Genomic DNA, 17912 nt, shown 5'->3' with positions numbered 1-17912 from the left:
TATGGCCCCCCAGCCCTTCCAGGACACGCCTTGGGAATTTAGGGCCGGGGGGATAGGGGTGGGAAAGGGAGAGAAGAGGCGCCTCCTGGTTAGAGGACGTGGGGGGAAGGGGCGCCCTAACGGGCAAACGTGCGCTGCTCAGGCTGCCGGCTCCTTTAAGGGGCCGGGCTGGCTCTGCGGCGGTTCCAGCTAACCGCGGACCTGGTGCAGCTCTGCGGTCCGCGTCTCCAGGCAAAGAATCCGAGTAGAGCCTGGCGGCAGGACCCGGCGCGGGAGAGGGCGTGGTCCAGGCGGGAGCTGGGCGGAGCCAGAGCTGCAGACAGCCTCTCTACCCAGTCCAGAAAAGCGGGGGAGAGCGGAGTGGGCGGGGCCACGGGCTCGTGGGCGGGGCCCGGCGCTGCGGGCCTAAGGGGCGGGGCCTCGGGCTCTGGGAGCACCGCAGAGGGAGGTGGGATGGGCGGGGCAAGGGCGGGGGCGGGGCCTGTGTCTGCAGTGGGCGGGGCCCGCCGCAGAGGGGCAGTGCCGGCCGAGAGTCCTCTGCGTGCGGCTGCCGCGGCCCCACCACAGCGTCTCTGACAGCCGGGGAGCTGGGACCCACGACCCTCGCCACCTCACGCAGCCTTCGCGGCCTCCAGCGCGGCCCGAGTCCCGTCCCTCGCCTCGGCTCCCACATCCGGGGGGCGGTCCGGCCCGCCGTAGCTGCGGAGGCCGCATCTGGCGCGCATCTGGAACCGCCCGCCCGGCCGGCCGCGCTGGAGCCCGCGCCCGCCCTGGCCCGGCAGCGCCGGGAGCCCTGCCCGGAGCTGGAGCCGCACTTGGAGCCGCGGGCCCGGGGCCCTGAGCCGCGCAGCCGGCGCATGGTGAACTCGCTCCTGTTCGGGGAGATGGCCTTGGCCTTCGGCTGCCCGCCCGGCGGCGGCGGCGGGAGCTGCCCCGGCGGGGGCGGCGGCGGCGGCGGGGCCGGGCCGGGGCCGTCGCCGGTGACGGCGGCGCTGCGGGACGACCTGGGCTCCAACATCCACCTCCTGAAGGGGCTTAACGTGCGCTTCCGCTGCTTCCTGGCCAAGGTGCACGAGCTGGAGCGGCGCAACCGGCTGCTGGAGAAGCAGCTGGAGCAGCAGCAGAGCGAGCGCGAGCGGCGGCTGCGCTACAAGACCTTCTCCCGAGAGCAGGCCGTGCAGACCGGGCCCGAGCTGCTGCGGCCGCCAGCGCCCGGCTCGGGGCACGGCAGCGGCAGCGGCGCGGCGGCGGGCGCCAACGCCAACACCGTTGCCCTGGGCGGCCTGCCCCCCGGCGGCGGCTCGCACCCGCAGCACTACGGCCGCCTGCCCGGGACCATCTGGAGCTACACGCAGGTGCGGCGCACGGGCGGCGGCGGCGTGGAGACCGTGCAGGGCCCCGGCGTGTCGTGGGTGCACCCCGACGGCGTGGGCGTGCAGATCGACACCATCACGCCTGAGATACGCGCGCTCTACAACGTGCTGGCCAAGGTGAAGCGCGAGCGCGACGAGTACAAGCGGAGGTGAGTGGGGACCTGCCCTTCCCCCCACCCCGCAGCTCCCGGGGAGGGGGCGTCCAGGTCCAGGAGGCGGCGGAATGCGTGCGTTCGGGAGGGGCTGGGGGCGGCCAGCTGGTCCTAGCAGGTGGGCTGGAAGCTGTGTTTGCATAGGGCCTTACACGCGCATGGAAAACTCACTAGTTCCAAGGATGGGGGCGGGTGCTGACTACCGTAGGGGACACGTCTGTGCAGTCACTGGTCGGGGCCGGTTGTTTTCTAGGTGGCATAATGACCACTGGTGTTTTATGTGATCTCATTTAATCCTCACACCAACGCAGAGCGTAAGGCATTCTTATCCCCATTTTGTAGATGAGGAAACTGAGGCACAGCGACGCGAGGGGCTTGCCAAAAGGGGCTTTGCTGATAGTGGCAAAACCAGGATTTGAACTAGTGAGTTGAAGGACTTTGGGCTAGTTTGTCTCCCGCTGTAGGTATTTCCCCAGGGATGTAGGAGGCGGGCTCCCTTCTCTCCATGGGTGAAAAGAAAAAAACTCTTAACCAACCCACTGGCCTTTTTTTTTTTGGTCCCTTAAATTAAATGAGATCATGTGTTTGAAAATGGGCAAATCCACTGGGGTCAGAGTCTGCCATGTTGCTCCAGCTCTGCAAGGTCTGTTTGTTGGGTCTGGATAACCAGACTACCATTGGACTGGCCACAAGCTTTGAAAAACCCCTCTCTTCACCCCTCTCCTCCCCACCCCCTACTGTCATGGCTTTGAGTGCCAACAGATGCAGCCCTAAAGGCCTGCAGGAGGAGAGAACCTTGGGCGGAAGACTGGAGGTTGTTTGGACCCAGACCACCATCCCTGGCTAGTGTGCAGGGAAGACTGCCTACAGGCCCGGCCTGCACATTCTTGCTGGGTCCCATTTCCCCAGCTGGGAAACTGACATTGCTTCCTGCGCACAGTCCAGCTGACAGGACTGATGGCTCAGCTTTCCAATAAGAAGAGAGGGGTCTCTCTGTAGCCTCACAGGCCTGGGTGGGGGCAGCGCCCTGTGCTGTCCTAGCATGGGCAACTCTACATTGGGAGCTTTGCTCCAAACTCTAGGGCTTGGAGGGTGTTGTGAGAAGGCTCTTTCCTTCCACTCCTTGAGTCCTGGTGCTAACATTGAGCCCAGAGGTCTGTTCAGGGGCATGGGTCTCCTCCAGCACCTGCCAGGGAGATAGTGGGACCATTTGGAAACCTATTTGCTCATTAGACAGATAGGAATAATAAAATCTACCCCCAGTTGCAGAAGGGGAGAGGAGGTTGGTGATGCTTTTTGGAAGGGATAAAGTAATCAGTTGATGTTATTCAAGACGATAGGCTTTGTTAGGCTAGCATGGACCAGAGGTCCTGGGAGTCTCGGGTCTCTCATGTAGGGCCTGGCTTTCCGTGGGGAGGTCTTTCACTGTGCTGGGGACGAGCCCCTCTCCCGGACCGTCTTCTCTTGAGGACTTGAGAATGGATTCATGCCCCGCCACGGCCAAGGGGAGGCTACCTCTGCCTCTGTGGGCAGCTTCCTTGGGGTGGGGTAGGGGAGCAGGCACTGTTCTCGATGGTGAAACACGGAGGGATGGGCCCTTCTGTGTCCCACTGTTGATTGTGTCGTCATGCCTCAGGCTTGTGCTGTGTTTGTTTTATTGTGTGTGCTTTTTGGACGTGGCTACTAAGGAGATGGAAAAACCGTGCCCAATCTCAGAGGGAGATAGGTTGGCGTTGAGCAACGTTCTGTTCAAGTTGCATCCAGGGTGTGGGGTGTGATGTCAGCTTCTGGCGCTGGCCTGGAATGAGATGGGCACTGCTGGGGCAGGTGGAGTGTGGGTGCCTGTCCTCCTGTCCCCTGGGGCTGTGTGAGCGCCTTCTCTTCCTCCTTTTTTTTTTTTGTTAGCTGGGGAGGTGCCTCTTTTCTGGAGTCGATTCAGGGCTCAAGTTGGATTTGTCCAAAGCAAGTATATTCCCTTCTTCAGGACTCAGTTTCCCCTTTCTGTGTAGTGAGGGGTGGGTGGCCTAGCACCGTGCTCCTGGAAGCCCCAGGCTGCCTTGGGTTTCCTGGACTGTTATGTAAGACTTAGTATTTTTTTTAAAGATTTTATTTATTTATTTGACAGACAGAGATCACAAGTAGGCAGAGCGGCAGGCAGAGAGGGAGGGGGGAAGCAGGCTCCCTGCTGAGCAGAGATCCCGATGGATGCAGGGCTCCATCCCAGAACCCTGAGATCATGACCTGAGCTGAAGGCAGAGGCTTTAACCCACTGAGCCACCCAGATGCCGCAAGACTTAATATTTTAAATTATATTGCAGTGTTAATATGGTTATAAAAAATGTGCTCACTTTTAAGTTCTTCATGTCAACTCATGGTTAATTGTTAACTTGTTAGTAGTTGGCCTCAAGTTAAAGCCACCCGCCTGCCTTTCTCTGTTTGTCTGAAGCGTACTCTGAGATTGCAGAGCAAACCACTAAAAACCGTTCCCATTTGTAGCTACTTATCTGTGTGAGTCAGGATTTTCATCAAACTCTGCAGCCAAAGCTGGAGATAGGATTAAATAGAATATGGTACTGTCATCTGTGGTCCCAGTTCTAAATGTTAATGAACCAAAATAGCCTCATCAGCTTCACTGATGGGACTCAGAATAGGTAACTAACTGTTCTGTATGTGAACTTCTAGTGTGAACGTAAACCTATAACATTGTTTTTACTTCTTTCTGTATTTGGGTTTCTCATGAGAATTTGCTTTCGGGAGGAGGTCAGGCATCGCAACACCTTAAAAGAAAAAATTTAAAAGTTGCCAGACTAGATGATCTCAAAAGGTCTTTCCAGCATTGACAAAATATAATCTTGACTTTGAGCTCCCAGTCCGCTTCTGGTGCCCTGGCCATGAGAGAAGTCATTGTCTAAGGGATGGGACCACGGTGTTTGCTTGGGCCACCGAAGGCATTAGATGCTTTGGGGCTGCCTAGCACGGAGCCGCAGGCAGTGACCAGTGGAAGGGACCTGTGCCCGGAAAGGAAAGGTTCTAGGGTTTCCTCCCGTCTACCTGGAGGAAGTCACAGCCTCAGACACCCCCACTTGCTTCTGCAGAGTACATGTGACTGGTGCGTGTAACTCTGTGTTCTCCAAGCTGGAGGCATTTGGGTTCCTCCTCTGGGATCTGCGGCCAGAACCATGTACCACCACCATCACTATTTTGACTTAAGAAAAACATTCTTGGGGCGCCTGGGTGGCTCAGTGGGTTAAGCCGCTGCCTTTGGCTCGGGTCATGATCTCAGGGTCCTGGGATCGAGTCCGGCATCGGGCTCTCTGCTCAGCGGGGAGCCTGCTTCCTCCTCTCTCTCTCTCTCTGCCTGCCTCTCTGCCTACTTGTGATCTCTCGCTGTCAAATAAATAAATAAATAATCTTTAAAAAAAAAAAGAAAAACATTCTTCACCAGCTTTCTTGAGGTGTAATTTGCATATCATAAAATCCTCTTAAGCTCACTATTCAGTGATTTTTTTTTTTTTTAGTAAATGCAGAGTTGTGCAACCATCACCACAACTGAGTTGTAGAAAAATTGCATCATCCTAAAAAGAGCCTTCATGCCCATTTGCAGTGAATCTCCCTTCCCACCCCAGCCCAGGCAACACTGATGTGCTTTCGGTTTCTATAGATTCGCCTTTTCTGGACACTCCAAGTCAGTGTCGTCGTATCATTTATAGTCTTCTGTGTCTGGCTTCTTGCACCTAGATAATGTTTTGTAGGTTCAACCACGTCATAGTGTGTTTCAATAGTACATTCCTTTAGACTCGTGAACAATTTTCCGCTGTGCAGACAAACCATAGTTTATTGGTTCACCTCTGCAGTCTGTAGAATTTAAATGCAAAGAGTCATTTGTGCCACCTCACATTGTCTCAGGGGCCTTGAGTGCTATGGGAACCATGCTTTGGAAACACCGACCCAAACCAGAGCTCCTGGCCTGGGGTGCCTGGGCCCTGGGCCCTGGGCTCTGTTCGCTACGGCTTGGGTTTCCCCTCTGGCCAACCAGCTCTGAGCTCTTTACCATGAGGGAACTGTGGTTGCCCAAACTGTACCGTGGACAAGGTTGTCATGCATTGATTTGGAAACCAAAACAAACATCTCTGCCCTGTCACCACCCAGTGCCACCAAAATGTCCTACTCCGAGTTTGCAAGCTGGGGGCTTTCCCCTGGAGATTCCTGCTGAGTCTGTCTGAACTTTAAACTAGGGGGGATTTCTCTGCATTGCTTCTCAGAGACCCAGACTCCAGGTCAGGCTCTGCTACTAGGTGCTGTGTGACCTCAGGCCAGCTGCTACCCTCTCTGAGCCTTAGGTCCTCCACCTTTACGGGAGGGGATTCCTTCTGGTGACCCCTCCCAACTCGCCCTATACTTTGCTCTGTGACTCAAAGGGGTCCGGGCCAGGGCTGTTCTTCCTGTCTCACAGACTGGCAGTTCTTCCCCTCTCCTCCCCCAGGCCCAGCGTGGTTTGGAACTGTCTGGGTTTCTCTCCCTCCCTCTGCAGGTTGCCAAGTGTCTGTGCCCCTGACTCAAGTCAGCATGAAGGGCTTGCTTTGTTTCTCCCCGGTGGTTGGGGTGGTTGGGTGATCGGAGCTTTGCTTGAGAGCCAGGAGAGACCACAGTGATCATTTAGCCTGATGGTTCCCAGGCGGGCCCTTTAGAGCCATGGGATCCAGAGCTGGGTGCGTTGGGGGCAATTCTGGGACAGTGAGTGGGGGGTGCTGAGCACCTGGGATCTGGCCCCCATCAACCATAGCAGCCCTATTTCCATGACTGCCAGATTGGTTGTCTGGGGAAGCTTCCATCGGAAAACAGAGTTCTACAGCTTAGAAGAAAAAAAAAAGAGAGAGAGAGAAAATGCTGATTCAGCTGAGTTACTTTCATTTTTAAGATGGGGAAACTGAGGCCCGGAGGGAGCTGACCCACAAAGCCAAGTTGGGAAGACCTTGCCTGCTGTTGGAATCTTTCCCCACGACTCTGAGGGGATGCTCACGTCATCCGGCCTCTGCTGGGGTTTGGTAGAGTTTCCTCTACCTTTTTGTGTTGTCTGCCTTTAAGCATTTTTTAAAAAGCAACTTTCAGGGGTGGGAGGGACTTTTGTCCCAGCTATTTCTGATCATGAGCCGGAAGGGGCTGGGCTGGCAGCCTGAATGAAAGGCTCCAAAATGGGCTGGTGGGTAAGCCAGCTGGAGTGTCCCCTGCCTTTCCTCATCACGCCCTGGGAGGCCCTTGAGCAGGTGTGTGCTGGCCCCTGAGTGCCCCAGAGCCAGAAGATTGCCCCGGAAAGCTGGTCGCAAGGCTTCAATCCCTGCCACTTCTGTTATCTCTGAAGCTGTCACCAATACGGATTCTTTGTTTCTGATTTTTCAGGGAGGCAGCCTGGGATGGGGGGGAAAGGGTTCCCGTCCAGGCTCTGCTACTCTGTGTGACTGCGGGCAATTGCTTAACCTCTCTGAGCTGCCAGAGCCACCACTTTCTGTAATAGAGGGGGAATAGCATTGTTCCCCTAGGAGTCGGGGAGGAATGAAGGAGGTCCTGTGCTAAGGCACCTGGGGCTTGGTAGGCTCCAGTGGGTCCCCTCTCTGCCCCCTACAATGTTGCCTTCATTTTATAGGGATTTCCTGGCACTGCGCTGGACTACCCCGCACATCCATTTCAGGACACGTCGCTGCTCTCTCTGTGCCGTGGAAGGCGCCAGACATGGTGTTGGGGGCGGAGGGAAAAAGGGCTACTTCTTTGTCCGGCGTCTAAGGAGGGTGTTCTTCCTACTCTTAGCGGTTGATTTGTGCCTCCGGAAATCTCTGGCCACCCCCGCCCCCCGCCCTTTCTTCCAACCTCTGTTGAAAGAAACACACAAACCCCCTCCATCCAGCTCCTCAGTGTCCCAGAGTCTCTTGGCTGTGCTGGCATTCTCTTTGGGGACATATTTGGGAGGGATTTTCCGAGCCTCAAGTCAGAGGCTGGGGAATGAGGTCCCAGAAAAGAAAGGGAAGCAGGAAGCTGGGAGACAGCTGACGCTGAAGATTCCTTCCCTGAGGAATGTGAGGCGGGGCTTTGGCCTTGGCCACCGGATGCGGGGCCCGTGCCCCCCCCCCCGCCCCAACCATCGCACGCGGGCGTGCGCACACACGTGCACACGCACACCCGGGCTCACAGGGTCTCAGCCCCTCTAGGCCCGTGGCCCGCCTCCCCACACGTGTCGGTATTTGAAGGACACAGAAGGGTAGATCCAGAATTTGAACATGCTCTTTGCTGCAAGGAGATGCGGCGACTTCCAGGGGAATTGATTTAAACTGCTCTGTGTGTCAGTGATACCGCCAGCTGTGGACTTTGCATTGGGAGTCCTGGCTTTTAATCACATCGGGGAGGTGAAGCCAGGCTGGTGTTCTGTTGATTTCCCATGTCACGGAGGGCTGAAGTCCTGGGGCAGGGAAGAGATGCCATCATCCCCTCTGCCCAGCACCAGGATCCACCCAGCATCAGGCGTCCCTGAGCGCCCACTGCCTCTCCCGTCACGGCAGCGCACCCTGTGAATCTCAGGGGCCTGGGATGTCTGCTCCCCCACCGACTGTAAGCTTGTGGGGGCCGGCTCCGGGTCGCCGTACTGGCAGAGCCCAGCCCGGGCCTGGCCAGGGTCCATGCTGAGCTAGCATTTCGCAGTGAGGGAGGGCGCTGTGTCTGGCAACTGCGCGTGCCGCTAGGTCCCCAGGGCGGCTGGGAACCACACCATGCAGGTGATGGGCATTTGGAGTCAGGAGACCCGAGCTTTGGTCCCCCCACCACACACATCAGTTTTAACAAATTTGAATAACACCCATCACCTGGGGTCCTGGCATGGGCATTAAAAGTTGAGCCAGACTGGGTTAGCCACTTTGCCTCTCTGGGTCTGCGTTTCCTCATCGGTATCCCAGAGTCGTGGGCAGGGTAAATGGGGTCGTGCAGCTCATAAATGGGGAAGTTCTAAAAGAGATTTATAGGGCAGATGCGCTGTGATGCAGGTACCCTAAGGGGTCAGGGGGACTGGCTTTGTGAAGTGGACAGAAGTCAGGAACCAGGGGCGCCTGGGTGGCTCAGTGGGTTAAAGTCTCTGCCTTCAGCTCAGGTCGTGGTCCCAGGGTCCTGGGATCAAGCCCCGCATCGGGCTCTCTGCTCAGCGGGGAGCCTGCTTCCCTTCCTCTCTCTCTGCCTGCTTCTCTGCGTGCTTGTGAACTCTGTCTTTCAAATAAAAATAAATAAAATCTTTAAAAAAAAAAAAAAAGAAGTCAGGAATCAGTCTGGAAATGGCCGTGCCTTTGCCAGTGGCATCGGGGTGTCATGTAGCCTCTGGGCATTGCTGGCTTAGAGGATTCGGGGCCAGAGGAGGGGCGGCTGGTGAAGATTTCTGACGCTGCTGCCTGACCGCCAGAGCAATACCTTCCCGCCTCCAGTGGGGTCGGGACCTTCAGCTTGCTGGGCAAGATGTGGTTACTTACCCTAGTTCCTGGTACAGGAGATAGTAGTTGTCACCCAGCAGTAAACCTGGCAAATGCCTCTGGTCCCCTTGGGGGGTTCTGGCCTAGTTGAGCCCGTGGCTGGTGGCACGGGGCAGCTAGAGCCCTGTGGAGTCTAGGCCGTGGTCCTAGGTAGGATCTGAGCTTCCGGTTGCCCCCCTGGGAATGGGCGTGGTGGGAAGATCGGCCTGTGCCCTGGGACTCCTGTTCTCTCTATAACTTCATCGGAGTGGTCTGGAATCCACGTACCATACAATCTTTTGTACCTCAGTTTGTCATTCTGTAAAATGGGGCTGCGTTTCCTTATGAGTTCTGCTTCCCAGGGTTGCTATAAAAATCACCTGAAGTAATGGTGTGAAAGCCTTTTGAAAAAGGTTTAAAAATAAATCATAATGACTTAATAGCCGCCACTGATTGAGTAACTACTATGCTCTGGGCTCTGTGATGACTTCTTTAAGTGAGATTTAATTAACAGACAACCCCAAGGAGTGGGAATTATGCCCATTTTACAGGTGAGAGGTTCTTTTTTTCTCCTTTTTAAAGATCTTTTGTTTCTTAGAGAGAGGAGGAGGAGGAGCAGAGGGAGAGGGACAAGCAGACTCCACGCTCAGCATAGGGCCTGACACAGGGCTCGATCTCTGATGAGATCCTGAGATCATGACCGGAGCGGAAACCAAGAGTTAGAAGCTCAACTGAGCCAAGGGGAGAGGTTCTGAGAGGCAGAAGACCTCTGCCCCGGATCTTGGCGGCAAGTGCATGGTGGGTCTCTAGACCCCAAGTTCAGTGTTCTTCCTAGTGGGGACAGGCTGGCCAGGTTCCATGCCACCTGAGGGCTGCTGCAGGTTGGTCCGGGGAGAGGAGGCAGGCTGAGGCATGGGGTGTCCCCCGCGCCTGTCACAATATTGTCACCACAGGTGGCAGAACAGGGGGCGGCTGCTACACTGGGAAGACTTCCTGCTGTCACTTGACAGTAATTATTTCTTGAGAAACCAGTGAGTCACTGGCAACGGCAGGCAGGTGAGCCTCCTGGGCCACCAGAGAGGGCGGTCCAGCCCCCCCCCCCAGCCTCCCCCCACCCCCCCGCTCCCTGGAGGTGATCCTGGTGGGAACTGGACTGTGGGTTGCGGGGAGCTCCTGATCAGCCAGAGAGGCCGGCATACCGTAACTGGTGGGCCTGGCAGGGGGGAGGAATGGGGGAGGGGAGGCTGGGGAGCATGGATTATCACCTGTCTGGCACTTGTGCCAACTGTGCAGATGAAAACCGAGGCTCAGAGCAGGAAAGTAACTTGCTCTGAGTCACACAGCAAAGCCAGGGCTGGATGAAGGTCTCAGATTCTAAGTTAAGGCTCCTTTGATCATGCCCAGCACCTAATCCTGCCCAAGGCAGCAGCCAGGGATTCTCATGAACTGCTATAAGCAGGAGAGAGAGCAATGACCCTTCTGGTGACTGGAGGGTAACTGGCCTCTGCCTTGGGGTTGGGTCTCGAGAACCTGTGCTTTTGGTTGGTTCCGTGAAGCTTGTCTCAGCACAGGGAACTTGTGAACTTGTTACAGTCATTCTGTGCCTCTTGTTGGGGAAGCTGAGCCTGCTGGGTGTGGACGGCTGAGAAGCGGAGGCTCTGTTCTCCCAGCAGTGGCTGGGCAGGCGCTGTGAGCCAGGTCCCTTGCTGGGCACCAGGGTAGAGCAGACATAGGCCCTGCCCTGAGGAGCCCCGAGTCTGGGGACACAGGCAGATGTGACAGGTACCAGCTCAGGTGGTTCCTGTGCACAATAAGGGTGCAATAAATATTAATTAATTAATGAAACAAATATTTAATTAGCATTTACTCTTTGTCAGGCCGCATTGAAAGCCATTTAGGGACGTTTGATTCACTTAATCTCATAATAACCTGTAGGTTGGGGGCTGTCGTTAGCCCGTTTTAGAGAATGAAACGGAGCCAGAGAGACGTGGACAGAGCTGATCCCAGAGGCAGCCAGGAGGTGGGAAGCGAAGGTTTCATCCAGGAAGTCAGGCCCCAGATTGAGCCTTTTGTGCTATAACCCAGCAAGGGGCACACCCACTGTACACAGCGGTTGCTCTCTGAGCCTCAGTTTTCACTTCTGTGAAATGGGGATAGTACCTCTGACCTCACGGAGCTATTTGCAAGATTAAATGAAGCGATGTCTGTGGAAGCACTTTATAAACTATCAAGTGGTTGCCCTTGGGGTCAAAAGGATTAAAAGCCTGGGTCCTGCCTACGCACGCGGCTGCCTCCTCCCCAGCTTCCCTTGAAGCCTGGGGCTCCTTGAAGCCTTTCCCGTCCTCCTCTTGCCTTTACCTTCCTGTGGCCCCTGGATCCTGGGACTAGCTGTGTGCTGGGATGTTGGACAGAAACCTGCAGAACTCGCCGGCTTAGAGCAGAGCATTTGTGTGCAAGTTGGAAGCGCCGAAGGGAGGAAGTTGAAGAGTGTTTCTGTTGCTTCTCAGCTGCGTGAACTTAGAGAGTCATTTACTTCTCTGAGAAAGGGGCGTGGGCAGCAGGAAGAGTGAATGGGACGGCGGTGCTGGCAGCTGCCATTGTGGTTATTAAACGAGACTAGGGGTTCTGGGGAGAGGAACAAGGGTGCGGGGTCGGGTTGAATGGCCTTTGGACCCCGGCTTGGGCAGGAGCCCGCCTCCCCCACCCCACGGCTGCACTGGGTGAGGGCTGTCTCTGAGTTCTCTCGGAGATGCTGGCTCAGTGCACTCCGGCCTGCGTGCTCTGACTTCGGGATGTGCCCGTTCACACAGCCCCCCGCTCATCTGCTGCTAGATGAGGAGACGCCCCCGCAGTGGAGACACTGCCTTCCACCCTCTTAACTGGCCATTTTTATTACTTGGGTTATTTAAGACGGTACTTGGCTTGCTGCCGCCTGTTTGCTGTCTTGGGGGAGGGGAAGAGCCGCTGGTCTAAGTGGACCTTGTGAAATTCCCCGGCAGACAGGCTCCTCTCGGGGCAGGGTCGGCACATCTTCCCAGGGCCCAGCCGCGCCTCCTTTGCGCCCCTGGCCTGCTGCGGTAATGGGCAGAAGGCCATGCTGGGCGGCGATGGGGGAGACTGACGGGAATAGCTTTGGGGAAAGCTGGTTGCAAAGTCAGACCACAGCCCTGAAGCTCTGGGTGGGACCCTGCAGTGCTTAAAACCCAGGGATTGTGAAAGGTGCCTGAGCCAGCTTTGGGCCAGTCAAGGAAGCCTTCCTGGAGGAGCTGTCACCTGAGTTGGGTTTTGGAGGTCTAGCAAGAGTGGAAGAGAAGGGAAGGGGGCTCCAGGTGGAGAGAACAGCTTGTGCGAAGGCCTGGAAGTGAGGTTGCCATGCCAGTGTGCAGTCCAGACCCTGCTGCTCAGGCAGGACCTCGCCTGCCCGCCCATTCTTCTTCCCCTTCTTGTCTTCCCTTCCTCCGCCCGCCCTTCCTGGTGTTCTTTGTTCCATTTTGCTGCCTCTCATCCGCTCTCCTCTCCCCCTTTCCCTTCTTTCTTGCTTTGGCCTTCATTTACTGTGGCTGGTTCTCACCTCCCCATCCCCTGTGTGAGGCAGGGGAGGGCTGTGAGGGGCGTCCTGTTCCTATCCCTGGGCCACCCGATGCCAGGCCTCTGTGGGGGGCTCTTTGTCTGATGCTGGGGCTTTGTGAGCCTGTGTGTGCGCGGGCGCGTGTCTGGGAGCCTCGGCCTGCACCCTGCAGACTTGGAGCCCTTGGGGTCAGGACCCTGCCTTCGGCCACCCCGGTCCCTTTGTACTACCCCTCGTATATCATAGTGGGGGGGCAGGAGAGGCTCTCTGCTGAAAGGGATAGCTGTTGCATCTTGGAGGTCAACACTGGTCATGGGAGACCTCAGCCTCCAGCTCCCAGCCCCCTTCAAAGATGAGCCTGGGATTAGACATAGGCAGAGACATGAGGGCCAGGGGGCTAGGCTGCTCGCTGTGCCTCCCAGGCCTGCCCACCCTGCCTGTCCCGGCTCCCTCAGGCCTGTGACTTCATCTTACCCCCCAGTGGGCCCAGATGGTGTGAGCTGTTCTCCGAGGTCAGTCTGTCCGTCTGTCCCCCTGCCTCCAGGCCGATGAGTAGATGTGCCTTTGTCTTTGGAAAAAGACCTTTTGAGAGTCCGTCCCTCAGTGTTTTATAGTTTTCTCTCCACCCCCACGCACGTACCTGTGACCACTTTCAGATGAGAAAACTGAGGCCCAGAGAAGGAGAGCGGTTCTCTTGAGGTCACACAGCAGAGTCAGGTCAGCAGAGTCCCAGGTCTGAAGGGCATTTGAGGAGGGCTTTTGAAAACTTCTGGAGGCTGAGGCTCTCCGGGTGAAGAAGCCTCAGAGCCTGTGAGGCGGCGTCCACGGAGGCTGAGCCCCGCCCCCGAGGCAGCATGCAGGTCCCCTGAGCAGGTGGGCGTGTGGAGGAGACATCAGAGAGCAGCCTGGGCTTGTCTCCTTAGAACAAAAGGCACTTCCCTGGCCTCAGCCCGATGGTCTTGGGGAGTTGACTGACTGCCTGACTGGCCCTGTCTGCCACCTTGTGCTTCACTGTATCATTTCTCTGTGCCTCAGTTTCCTCTTGTATAAATGGGATGACGAGACCCCCCTGCCCCCAAGGGCTGTCAATAAGCCTCGCCCCAGGAGGGTTGTTCCCATCCTCCTTCCTCCGGGGTGGGCCCTGACGTGGAAAAGTGGGAGAACTTTGTCTTCTGAGCTGGAGTTGTGTGAACCGGAAAGCCGGGTCCTACAGCCCCATGGAGCTCTGCGCTCTGGGGATGTGGTCAGTAACTAGTACTTTTTGTGTTTGCGCCGATCTGTACGGAGAGTCTTAATATTCTGTTGCGACTGGTTTTACACTTGTCTTCAAAGAAAATGCTGACACTCAATCCATCACGGCTTATCCAAGCTGGGGAAACTGAGGCCCTACTTCAGCCTGGATTGAGCCAGGATTTGCCTGGTGGCAAGTTCAGGGGACCCCCAACTCCTAGGCTGTTCCTTTTTGTGCCTTAAGGCGTAATAAATCCACAGGATTTCACTTGGGTGGGAGCCCCGACTCTGATCTGAGACCACCCTGAGCCTCGGGTCTCTCATCTGTAAAATGGGGATGATATCCTGAACTCACAAGGTTGTAATGAAGGTTCAGCAAAATAGTGCATGCCAGGTTTTGACCTCCTCCCTCCCGTAACAGCCTGGCCCTTTGTGTTCAGAGCGCTTCCTTTCCCCAGCAAAGCTGACCAGCAAGGAGGAGGTCACATCCCCTCTTTTCCCCAGCAGATTGTCAGCACAGGGTCACCGGTAGGGCAGGACCTAGCATTCAAAGCCGCCCAGCAGAGTGTGTTGCCTGGAGCCTGTGGCTTCCGGGGGCCCTGTTGGGTGGGAGAGTGTGTCCCTCTTCCTGCCACCCAGAGGAGGGGCCCTCTCTGTCCCAGACTCCTTGTGTGGATGTGGAGGCAGCCTCAGGAGGTCACATCCCTGGCCTGAGGTCTCACCATGAAGCAAGGGCGGAGCTGGAATTTGAACCTGAGTCTGGCAGGTTCTTCCGGACTATTTCCCGTCACTCTCACAGGCTCAGTCTTCCAGGCTGGGCAATGGGCTGCACGTTTCCTTCCCCTCCCCCCCATCCCCCAAGCCCCGGGCCCCTGGGCTGAGATGGAGGAGCTAGGAGACAGGGACTTGAGGCCTCCCTGGCCTCTCAGCAGTGGGGGAGGGGGCAGCTGTTCTTGCTTCTGGAACTCTGTAATGCCACGGGAGGATGGCTTCTGGGTTCTGATCCAGCCCACAGATGGCCTCTGTGGGGCCTTGTGGGTGAAGCCTGCGCTTTCAGACCTTGGCAGAGAGATGACGTCGAAGGCCGTGTTAGCATTGTTGTTCCAGAGGTGACGTCAGGGCCGCTGGTATAGAGTTTCGTCTGAGACAAAGGCTGCTTTGTAGCTTCTGCCTGGTTTGAGCCCAGGCACATCACCCCCCAAGGTGGGAAAGGAGACGGAAGGGATTGCAGGGCCCAGACAGAGAAGCGCTGGGAGGCGTGGCTCATCCTCTGTGCCTCCAAGAACGAAGCCGGGATCTCATTATGCCAGAGCGCTCCTCGCGTGGTTTCCCAGGAGCATCTCTTGTGCCCAGTGTGGTTCCAAACTTCACGGATGCGTTCTCTTGAGATCACAGCGCTCTTGAAGGGTGGGTGTGGTCGTGCCCATTGTACAGATGAGGGTGCAGAGTCTTGGCAGCTGAAGTGGCCTGCTGCTTGTAATAGCTAGAAAGCGGCAGAGCAGACGCGGGAACTTGGGCCTCTCTTGGGCTTCAAGGATCACCACTGGGGTCCAACGATGTTGCATCTTATTTCAAACCCAGCTCCGGGAGTGCACTTCAGAGAGCCAAGATGCCCTGGGGGTTGGCTGGAGCAGATGAGTCTCATGGCTTGGGGGGTCTAGAGCTTCTGTCCTCGGGACTCAGAGCTGGGCCACTGTGCTTGGAGCATGTGTTGCGAATTCAAGTAGGCGCGTGTGTTCGTGTAAGACAGAGAAGGGGGTTGGTGGCTGGAGGATAGGTCGTTGTGGGAAAACGATCCAAGGAGGTCTTGTGGGCAAGTGTAAGGAATCATCCTAGGGGACGCCTAGGACCTTCTGCTCTTCCTTTTTTGGGAATTACCCCACTTGGCCATCCATCCATCTACCCATCCATCCATCTGTTTGCGGGGCCCTTGTGCTCAGGCCCTGTGCTTGGACCCCCGTCATGACGCTGCATGGACCAGGAAGGCAGACTCATTCCTACCCAGTTTGCCAAATGACTGTGAAGTCAGAGCTGCAAGAGTCCTAACAGATGTTTTGTTTCTCCCCCAGCACACATTTCAGAGACGGGCAGTGGCTTGCCCAAGGTTGCACAGCAACTTGGTGGAAAAGCTAGGTCTCACGGCCAGGCCTGTGGCCCCCCGACCCTGTGTTCTCGCCTCCTGCCCGGCTGAGGTTCCACTCCCGGCCAACAGCTCTCTTGCCCAGCCCTGCCTCCTCGCCTATTTTGATGTGTTCTTGGGCTTTGCTGGAGTCCCTTGCAGCCTGTGTCCTGAAAGACACCCAAAGATGCCTGCTGGGTCAGTGTGCTGGTCGCCGGCTGGAGCTGAGTGTGGCTGTGCTGCGCCCCGAGATGACAGCCTGTCTGGAACACCAGATTGGCTGGGTCCCCGAGTGCAGAGCCTCTGACGCCCTGCTTTACTTCTCCTTGTGGACACCAGCTTGCTATGCCCAGGGATCTCCAAGAGGCACCTGTTCCTCCTTCTCCTTGAGGTTTGGACCTTTGCAAATCCTGCCTAGAGATCTTACTGCTTGGGGAGGGCATTCCAGAGTCTTCCCCTGGACGTGCCTTGTGGCTCTCTCCATTGGAAAATGCTTCCTGGTCTCTGGCCATAATCCCATTTGTGGCATCCCCCTGTTTGGCCTTTCACGGAGTAGGGGAATGGGTGGGCATCCACTGCCTGGGGAAGCACCACTCCCTTCTGAACCCCTAAGCTTACGCTTTTCCCTCCTAAAATCCCTCCTGACTCATGCACACTTCTTAGGGCACGCTCTTGGGGTAGGAACGATCTGGTCCCTTTGAGATCCCATCAGTTCCCAGGGAGTGGCACATGCCTTCTCCTGGAGTCATGGAATCCTTGGAGCTGGAAGTGGCCCTTTCTTGATGGGGAAACAGAGGCCCAGAGAGGCTGAGCAACACCTAGGACCATTCAGCCAGCCTGGTGGGTCTTCTCTTTGCCAAGGCAGTCCTGATTCTGGGGTTTGGGCTGGGGAGTGGCTTTCCTGGCCCAGTAAAGGTGGCTGGTGGCCTTCTGGCCTGGCAGTCCCTGCCCCACATGGGTGTCCTGGAAGCAGGGCGGCTGGCTCCGCACAACTCCCTTTGGCGCCCTGGCCAGGAAATCAGTGCCCTCCCCTGCTTGCCCTTTGGGTTGGCACATTCCTGGCGGTCCGGGACTGCCTTCGGGGCCCCGAGGCGGCTCCTCCTCCACTCCCACCTGTCCCATAGCTCCCTCTCACCCCACTGCCTCCCTGACTCCCTTTTGGCCCCAGGGAGGCTGCTCAGCTCCAGGGCTGGAGGGCGGGAGGCCCGGGTGTACAACAGTGACTAAGTTGCCAAGGGGACACTGACTCCTACGGCTGGGACTAGAAGGGGTTAAGCAGCTCTGCCTGCTGGGGCTGGACACCCAGCTGGTGTCCTGGCCCCTCAGGCCGACCAGGCCATCTGGCTTGACAGACGCCACACGGTGTTCCATCTGTCCCCAGGCAAAGTCACTCGGAGGAAGCCGCCTGCTGCCTTTGTGGGCTGGCAGGGGTGGGCATGCACGTGGCGGTCTGTCCCTAGGAAGCCAGGCCTGCTGGGAAAGGGCCCACCTCTGGGCAGGCTGCCCCAGGGGTGGCTGGCCCACGGGTTTCCCAGAGGCAAGAGGAGGGAAAACCCAAGCTCCCCGGGCGGTTAGGGCTTCCTTGTGCAGCTAGGTCCAGAGAGGTGCTGGGCCAGGGTCACACGGCGTGTCAGTGCAGGTGGAGAGGCAGGACTCGCACCCGGGCCCTCTCGCTGCTCTACCCCATGCCTCCAGCTCCCAAGCAGATTCATCCAGTAAATACCAGTTGAGTACCTACTATCTGCCGGGCACTTAGAGCGTCTGGATACCGGACAGCGCCCCCATCCCAGGGTGAGGGTGGGGAGCCCAGAGGATGAACTGTCTGTGGGGAAGGATAGCACGTCCCAGCCAAGCCTCGGACCCTGGGCCTGGAACCACCCTCCCAGCTGCTGGAAGTGGGGCCCGCTCACTAAGATGACGATTGGTGTTCACCGTTTTGTACCATTCCCACAGGCCGGGAGGGAGGAATTGTTGCTGGCCCCATTTCACAGA

At 57.1% G+C, this 17912-nt stretch overlaps 1 protein-coding gene across 2 annotated transcripts in view; it reads left to right on the top strand.

The window, feature by feature from the left end:
* The first annotated feature begins 580 nt into the window (after window positions 1-580).
* The window catches only part of IFFO2 (intermediate filament family orphan 2), a 44822-nt gene continuing 27490 nt past the window's right edge, over window positions 581-17912 (top strand). For both annotated transcript variants that reach the window (XM_044237283.1, XM_044237282.1), the window contains exon 1: window positions 581-1522. In XM_044237283.1, coding sequence (XP_044093218.1) covers window positions 858-1522 — 665 coding nt within the window. In that variant the 5' untranslated portion in view covers window positions 581-857. The remainder of the gene's footprint in view (window positions 1523-17912) is intronic.

Source organism: Neovison vison, chromosome 2, assembly GCF_020171115.1.
Source record: "Neovison vison isolate M4711 chromosome 2, ASM_NN_V1, whole genome shotgun sequence".
NCBI lineage: Eukaryota > Metazoa > Chordata > Mammalia > Carnivora > Mustelidae > Neogale > Neogale vison.
This window is presented reverse-complemented; position numbering and strand designations above follow the sequence as displayed.